We start from the raw sequence: 8,906 nt of genomic DNA, 5'->3' as shown, positions 1-8,906 counted from the left end.
GTGGAAAGCAAGAAGACCATTGCAACTTATTCACTCGGATCTTTGTGGTCCAATGACAGTTTCATCTTTGAGAGATAATCGTTACTTTATCTCTTTCATTGATGATTACTCAAGAAAGTTATGGGTGTATTGTGTCAAAGAAAAATCAGAGGCTTTTCAGAGATTCAAAGATTTCAAGGCAGAAGTGGAGAACTTTACTGGGCTGAAAATTAACACCTTACGGACAGATCGTGGAGGTGAATAGTTTTCAAAAGAATTTGAGAAATATTGCCGAGATAGTGCCATCTGGCATGAAATAACAGTCCGCCATACACCTCAGCAAAATGGTGTGTGTGAAAGAAAGAACAGAACAATTATGGAAATGGCTAGATGTCTTCTTAAGAAGAAGAGGTTATCAAGAAGATTTTGGGCTGAAGCTGTTTCCTGTGCAGTTTATCTTATAAACAGATCACCGACAAGAAGCTTGGAGAATTGCACGCCACATGAGGCGTGGTATGGTATAAAGCCTAGTGTTCGTCATCTTAGAGTATTTAGGAGTGTTGCTTACTCTCATATTCCAGATGCAATGAGAAGCAAGTTGGATGACAAGTCAGAGAAATGCATTTTCATTGGCTATAGTGAAAGAAGTAAGACATACAAGTTGTACAATCCGGTGACAAAGAAGATTGTGATAAGCCGAGATGTTCGGTTTGATAAAAATTCCATGTTTGAAGAAATGGAAGTTGAAAAAGAAAATTTGCCAATTTTTCCTTTTAAACTTGAAGAAGAAGAAGAGGCAGTAATTAAGAATGCTGAAGATGATGCTAAAGTAGGAAATCCTCCTGCTTCCCCAAGTTCTTCATCAAATTCTTCTTCATCCAGCCCGATCCGAAAAACGAGAAGCATCCAAGAGTTATATGATGTAACGGATGAAGTTGTGCAAAATGATACTGTATTCTTTTTTTTCTTTGCAGGAGATCCAATTTCTTTTGATGATGCATATCAAGAAGAAATATGGAGGAAAGCCATGAAAGAAGAGATTTGCTCAATTGAAAACAATGATACATGGGAACTCACAGATTTACCGCCGTACAAGAATTCAATTGGAGTCAAATGGGTGTACAAGACAAAGATGAATCCGAATGGCTCTATCAACAAGTACAAGGCAAGATTGGTTGCAAAAGGATACAAGCAAAAGGAAGGAGAAGATTTTACAGAGGTATTTGCTCCAGTTTCAAGACTTGAGACAGTTCGGTTACTTATTTCTCTTACTGCCCAAAACAATTGGAAAATGTTCCAAATAGACGTAAAATCTACATTTTTGAATGGTGTTCTCAAAGAAGAAGTCTATGTTGATCAACCACCAGGGTTTGTCAAAAAAGGAGAAGAAGAAAAAGTTTACAAGTTGAAGAAAGCTTTGTATGGGTTGAAGCAATCACCCCGAGCTTGGTACAGCCGCATCGATTCTTATTTTCAGAAGTGTGGATTCCAGAAATCTCCATATGAGCATACTCTCTACATCAAAGGAAATTCTCAAGGAAGATTCATGGTTGTAAGTCTCTACGTTGATGATCTTATTTTCACAGGAAATGATGTGAAGATGTTGAAAGAATTTCGGCACTCAATGATGGCAGAATTTAAGATGACAGATTTGGGAGAACTTCATCATTTTCTAGGCATTGAAGTTCATCAATCCGAGAAAGGAATTTTTATTTCACAAGAGAGCTACGCAAAGGAAGTTCTAAAAAGTTCATGATGGAAAATGCGAATCCAGTCTCTACTCCATGCATTACAGGTCTGAAGTTATCTAAAGAGGGTGAAGGAAAGCTTGTCAATTCCACCATATTCAGAAGTTTGGTTGGGAAGTTGATGTATCTGACTTCGACAAGGCCTGACATCGTGTATGCTGTTAGCTTGGTGAGTAGATTCATGGAGAAACCTTACTCCAATCACTGGGAGGCTGCCAAGAGAATATTGAGATATGTGAAGGGAACCATTGATTATGGAATTTTCTATCAAGCTAATACATTAGTTGATCTCATTGGTTATACGGATAGTGATTTAGCAGGAAGCATTGATGATAGCAGAAGCACTTCTGGTTATGTTTTTCACCTTGGTAGTGGTGCAGTTTCATGGAGTTCAAAGAAACAATCAATTGTGGCGCTTTCGACTACAGAAGCTGAATATATCGTTGCATCTTATGCAGGATGTCAATTGATTTGGTTACGTGGAATTTTGGAGAGTCTTAAGCAGAAGCAGAGCAAGTCAACGATTTTTTTTTGTGACAATAGTTCTACTATTTCGGTCACAAAAGATCCAGTTCTTCATAGAAGGACAAAACACATTCGCATTCCGTATCACTTCTTGAGGGAACTAGTGAATAATGGTGATATTCAAGTTGAATATTGCAAGACAGAAGATCAGATGGCTGATATCTTCACAAAGCCGCTTAGTGGACAAGTCTTCAAGAAAAATGTTGAAAGGTTGGGAGTTCGAAGCAAGTTTAATTTAAGGGAGGCATTGTTGGCACATAATTAAATTAATCTTGTACAAATAAATTATGAAAAGTTAAAAGAGTGAAGAGACTTGAATATGAAGAGTGAAGAGACTTGAAGATGAAAAGTTACACACATTATGAAGAGTGAAGAGACTTGAATATGAAAAGTTATACACATGCATGGATAGTCATAACTCTTATAGTATTCAAGTTATGTAAATGAATAGTGACAACTCCTAGCATTTAGTGATATAGATGAATAGTCACTTACAACTCCTATATAAAGAGTTGTATGTGATGAAGAATTTAAGTAGAGTGATTGAAATAAAAAGTTTATTATAAGGAATTTTATTTCTTCCATATACAATTTTTTTCTCTTTTAATTATATTTTTTTATCATTTTCTTTGTTTTATTTCTCCAAATATTGATCAATTTTCTACTGTTTCGCTAGTAATAGGAAAGTTATATGGTCTAATTGTTTTTCCCACAATTTTCTTCTGTTTTCTTAGGGGATAAATTTTAATAATCATTCCAGAATGGTTTGGTGCACCTTTTAAGCCTGTTAGATTAAGATCTAGTTTTGCAAGTTGAATGACAGTCTCCATCACCAAATTTGGAAGCTGAGAAACTTTGTGAATATCTGATCTGTCATGATTCCTTTTATGTCGTCCTTAGAGATAATTGAAAGCTTGACCATCATATGGTGAACGCGGTCATGCATACTTCAAATGATAACAAATTGTGAATAGTAAAATGAATTACTCAGAAGCCAATTTCATCCTACAGGATCTTGTTTAGTAATTATTTCGAAACCCTAAAGACATTTGATTTAATCATTCTACTTTGGTTAGAATAATGGAGCATCTGAACATGTGAATGAGGAGGATGAACAGCAAGTAGGCATTGGATAAAAGTTCAACCAGTCTGTATTTGCCTCAAAAAATGCTCAGTAAAACACCCAACAGGAGGAAAATTGGCAAAATATACAATTACAGTACATGATCTTTTAATTTAGTGTGCGTGTGTATTATAATGTCACTTCTTTTATGAGGAGAAAAAATGAAAATGTTAGGTTCCGACTTCCAAGGGACACAATATCATATAGAAATGGATAGAATATGTAGCTGCACTTGTGCAAATATTTATTGTTTGCAGTTGTCTTATTTCAATTATACAATGACAACAGCTAACTTGTGCACGGGGAAATTGGATGATGTTAACTTAATTGGACAGCCCTGAGCTGGAGAGCTGGTTGAGGGAAGACATTTTGCATAAACAACGCTGACAGAGTTCTCAGATCGATATCCAAATTGAGTGAAGAAACAATAAGAAATTGCTGATTAAATAAGTATTTAAGATTCCTTTTGTCTGTATGACCTGATGTATATATAAAATGGAGCTGATGCCTACTGCTGCTATTGCAAATAATAGGTAGAAACATTCAACCATTGGGCTGTTCCCCTGAAGAAGAAAGAAAAATGGCAGCCCAAACAACTCACCACGCTCGTTCTAACAGCTTCCCCTTGCAATCTAGACCAAATCCACTTGTTTCAGAGATTGATGAACATTTGAACAGATTAAGGGATTCCGAAGAAACGTCAACGTCATCATCAATAAGCCATAAGCTAAATGGCCTTCAGGATTTGTATGATTGTGTGGATAAGTTGCTGCGGTTGCCCTTTTCCCAACAAGAATTAGCTCAAGAACAAAACAAGGGACCTGTTGATGAATTGTTGGATGGATCCCTTAGGCTCTTTGACCTGTGCAACACTACTAAGGATATTTTGTTGCAAACAAAAGGAAGTATACAGGATATTCAATCAGTTATGCGAAGAAGACCATGCAGAGAAGTCGAGCTTGTGGGTGAGGTGAGGAAGTACTTCACCTCCAGAAAAGTGGTGCAGAAGACTATCCACAAGGCATTGAAGAATGTGAAGGGCGTGGAAACGAAACGCATCTTCTCATCTTCGAACGACCACGAGACCAAGGCAATGGTTAGCTTGCTAAGGGAGGCTGAAGCAGTCACTTCCTCCATGTTTGAGTACTTATTCACCCTCATCTCAGGGCCAATGGAACGATCGAAGTGTGGCAGCTGGGCGTTAGTGTCCAAGCTATTGCACCACAAACGGATAGCGTGTGAACAAACCGGAAGAAGAGACATTAATGAATTTGAGAAGGTTGATGCTGCTTTTAGATCAGTAATGAGTCAGAAGATGAGCAAATCTGAGAATGTTGAGATGCCAAGACAGCTAAAAGAGTTGGAGCTTTGCGTTCAAGATCTTGAAGATGGACTTGAGTGCCTCTTCAGGTGTATGATCAAAGCTAGGGTGTCTCTTCTCAACGCACTCAATCATTAGAAAATTTTGTAAACACCAATCTTGTACAGACATGAGATATACATATATATACTGAATGAAATGCAGTTTTGATACTACAATATCATTTTCTAGCATTTATCTGCACCTTTTTTCCCATTTGTCTGGAATAAACTCCATTCTGTTTTAAACACCAACTTAGCAAGAACCTCAAGACTGATTTTCTAACTTTCGATTTTTTAAGCCATAAATTCAAATGTTTGATGTTTCAATTGAGGGAAGGTTGTTAAACCAGATTCGGACTGAGCTGACTCAATCTATCAATTAAAACATAAATAAAAATAGAGAAATAAGTCTTCAAAAATGAACTCTTCTTGACTATCCCTGAATCATCTTCTTCAATGTCAAGAATCCTACCGTCTCAATCCACAAACACATTATTAGAAACTAATAAAAAATTCAATTGACATTCACATGGTTGATTCAGATCATACACGAGCTGCATCATAAAAAATTGTTAGTTAAGGGACAATCGAATCTTCAAGAAATGCTTTCTTGCTAAAAATTATAGTATACAAGTCAAGCATGCGGATCTTGCCTCCCTTTTGCCAAACGTAAGGTGATAACCAGCAGACAAGTTGAAAGCAATGAGGCATTAATATAAGGGAAGAACGGAAAAGCAAATGGCCATTGCCTATATACTTTCTCAGCACCATCGTGTGTATTTGTATATTTTTATATTATTATCATGCTATTGAAGATAAGTTTTGATTGTATTTGCTAAAGGGTAATGAGTTGTTTTGACGGTGGAAAGGAGACAACACATGAACAGTTTTGTAGATCCAAATCTAGTTCATGTTACTTGTAATTGATATTTAAAGAGGATGAGATTCCTCTTGTCCACCCTCAGCCTGTAATATATATATTCAGCAGATGACAATGGGAAGACAGCAAATAGGTAGAGTGAGTTGAAACACACAATTGCAATTGCAAGGCCTTCTTTCTTCTCTAAAACAAAGAAATGGCTGCCTCTCCTTTGAATGTCCAACCTTCTTTCCATGCTCGCTCAAACAGCTTGCCTTCAAGGCAACACCCCATCACTTCACAAATTGATGAAAATCTGAACCGATTGAGGGCATCTCAATCGGCCTCTACATCTTCGTCATCCACAGGACATGAACTGACCTGTCTTCAAGATTTGTACGACTATGTGGATATGTTGCTTCAGTTTCCCCTCACTCAACAAGCTCTAGCTCAAGACCAGCAAAGGAAATCGGTTGAACAAGTTTTGGATGCATCTCTCGTGCTCCTGGATGTATGCGGAACCGGTAAAGATGCCTTGTTGCAAATCAAGGAATGCACTCAAGAACTCCAATCGGTTTTGCGCCGAAGACGAGGAGAAGTTGAAGGGCTTGGTGATGAGGTTAGAAAATACTTAACCTCCAAGAAGGAAGTGAGAAAGGCAATAAGCAAGGCCTTCAAGAACTTGAAGCATATGGACAATAAACTTATGAGCAAAGACGGTGAGACCGGAGCCGTGATTAGCACCTTAAAACAAGTAGTAGCAGCCACCATGGGCGTGTTACAATCCTTGTTGTCCTTTATTTTAGGGCCAGAGGCATCGAGCCGGTGGTCACTAGTTTCAAAGTTAATGCACCAGAAAAGAGTAAGGTGCGAGGAAGAAGAAGAGAAAACAAATGAAATCGCGAATGCTGAAGCCGCATTGCGTTCCTTCATTAAATCTGGAAACGTGAAGCATGTTGAGAATGTGCAAAATGAGCTCCAAAACTCAGACTTGTGCATCCAAGACCTTGAAGAAGGTCTTGAAAGCTTCTTCAGGCGTTTGATCAAAGCTAGAGTCACTGTTCTAAACATTGTCAACTGTTGAAATCTTGGCATTGTAAACTTGTACATAATTTTAACTTACATGTATACAACTATTGTTAAAACAAAAAATTATACAGTCTTCGTTCCACCAACTTTCTCTCTTTTCATTAAATCTTGTCCACCAATATCTGAACTAGCAAATTGAACTTTTCTTTTTACGAGATTATAGATACTGGAATTCCAACTCCAAACCCAAATTCCAGATTTGATGCGATTCTGCTATGAATGCATGAGCTGTCAGGATTCCTGTTTTGATAAGTTTTAACAATTTGATTACTTTGACTATGACATGGTAGATACATGCATATCTCACACGCTTTAAGAAAATAAATCATAGTCTGTCGATCACAATAGTTTCTTCGGTTCTGTGAGGAGAAAAGGGAGCAAAGGATACGAAAGTGGATCTTGTCCTACCCCTTGCCATTTGTACTCCAATTATTTTGATTTTGATTTTAATCTGTATTTAATTTTGTGTTTAAAAGGTCCATTATTTAACGAAAACTGTCTCTCAGTTATGCTCACAGCTTTGTCATCCTGCATTGATCATTAAACTCCACCCATTTTTCTATAAGTTGCAAACTATGTACAGGTTGAGATTGCAGATCTTGCCCGCCTCCTGCACGACAAGAAATTAATAAACTCAACCATGTTAATTGCATGCACATGTTCAAGTCGATGTTGATGGAAATGATTAAATAATAATAGTTACATAAATTAGTCTCTTGTCTCCAAATAATAGACAAGTAGCCACTGTCAGTTGAAGCAAGCTTAAAGCCACTCGTGCATAGCCCCATTATATAGTATAGTTTTATTATATCAGGAATCTTATATACTAATTAAAAGAATCATGTTATGAGTTGTGGAGCATGTTAGGAGGGAGACATCGCTCAACCATGCTGACATAGTAGTTCAGATTGGTATCAAGTTCATGTTACCTCATGACTTCAATTTGGAAGGGTGAGATTCTTCATGTCTCCTCTTTCACACAATATATGCATATATATATTAGGTAGATGAAGGGAAGAAAAGGCAAATTGAATTCAGATCACAACTTCCAAGTTTTTATTTCCAGAGGAAATAATGGCTACCACTGGTTACCACAATCGTTCCAATAGCTTTCCCTCTCGAGCCCACCCTCTTGCTTCCAAGGTTGATGAGCATTTGAGCAAATTGGCATCATCTGAGTCGGCATCTACATCGTCGTCCTTAAACCAAAAACTCGGTAGGCTTCACGATTTACATGATTGCACTGAGAAACTGCTTCTGCTACCCTTGACTCAACAAACCTTATCCCATGAGCAGCAAGGGGAATATGTCGATGAGCTGTTGAATGGATCTCTTGGGCTTTTAGATGTATTCACCACTGCCAAGGATGTCGTATTGCAAGTAAAGGAACGCACTGTAGAACTTCAATCTATCTTGTGCTGAAAGAGAGGTGCTACAAAAGGCTTTGCTAATGAGGTTAGAAAATACTTGAGCTCTAAGAAGGCAGCTAAAAGGGCAATCTTGAAGACCTTGAAGAATTTGAAGCACGAGGAAAGCACCGCTTTGAACGAGACCTATGCCACGGTTAGCATCTTAAGGGAGGTTCAAGCAGTCACTCTTAGCATGCTAGAGTCCTTGTTCTCCTTTACTTTTTGTTTGTACAAAACTCCAGTGAGAAAAATCTTGAACACACGAACGAAACTTGAATAGAATAAGAAGAAATAGGACAATGTTTCAAGGCGTGTATCAAGCCACTATCTTTAGGGTTATATTCACCCCACCAATTTTCGGTGTGCAAATGAGTTCCAAGGAACTTAACCTTGAGGATACAATGAAACCAATGTCTATTTGCATTTTACACTGACAAGAAAAGTCCACTACGCACTAAGCAATGTATAACAAGAAACTCAATTTTTACAAAGGATTTCTGCAGTAATACTTTATAGAATAATCTAATAATATTAGAAAATGAAGGACGGAAAGAAAGAATATTAGAATTTGTTGGTGTATTTTACAAATGAAATCTCATTCCTATTTATAGGAATTTTCATGTCTCTTCAAAGAGACATCTTTCATCAATAGGTGTCTTTCTAAATAATAATGTCTTTAAAAAAAACACATAATTATTCATTTAATATTATAACTATTCAAATAATGTTATTTAATTCTTCTTCTTAATTCTTGACAAGATTCATCATTATTATCAATTTGTTTCAATGGAATCTCATTCTCATTTGAAGAA

General features: G+C 37.1%; 3 protein-coding genes across 3 annotated transcripts; all 3 read left to right on the top strand.

Moving 5' to 3' along the window:
• Positions 1-3,955: 3,955 nt before the first annotated feature.
• Positions 3,956-4,914, top strand: LOC107921545 (uncharacterized). The gene has a single exon (XM_016851385.2). The coding sequence runs from the start codon at positions 3,956-3,958 to the stop codon at positions 4,832-4,834; it is 879 nt and encodes a 292-aa protein (XP_016706874.1). The 3' UTR covers positions 4,835-4,914.
• An 80-nt stretch (positions 4,915-4,994) lies between these two features.
• Positions 4,995-6,767, top strand: LOC107921446 (uncharacterized). The gene has a single exon (XM_016851294.2). The coding sequence runs from the start codon at positions 5,814-5,816 to the stop codon at positions 6,678-6,680; it is 867 nt and encodes a 288-aa protein (XP_016706783.1). The 5' UTR covers positions 4,995-5,813; the 3' UTR covers positions 6,681-6,767.
• A 992-nt stretch (positions 6,768-7,759) lies between these two features.
• On the top strand, positions 7,760-8,374 carry LOC107921546 (uncharacterized). Its single transcript, XM_016851386.1, has 2 exons — positions 7,760-8,065; positions 8,111-8,374. Exons 1-2 carry the CDS (start codon positions 7,760-7,762, stop codon positions 8,372-8,374), a joined length of 570 nt encoding a protein of 189 aa, XP_016706875.1.
• Positions 8,375-8,906: the final 532 nt, after the last annotated feature.

This window comes from Gossypium hirsutum, chromosome D01, assembly GCF_007990345.1.
Source record: "Gossypium hirsutum isolate 1008001.06 chromosome D01, Gossypium_hirsutum_v2.1, whole genome shotgun sequence".
NCBI lineage: Eukaryota > Viridiplantae > Streptophyta > Magnoliopsida > Malvales > Malvaceae > Gossypium > Gossypium hirsutum.
This window is presented reverse-complemented; position numbering and strand designations above follow the sequence as displayed.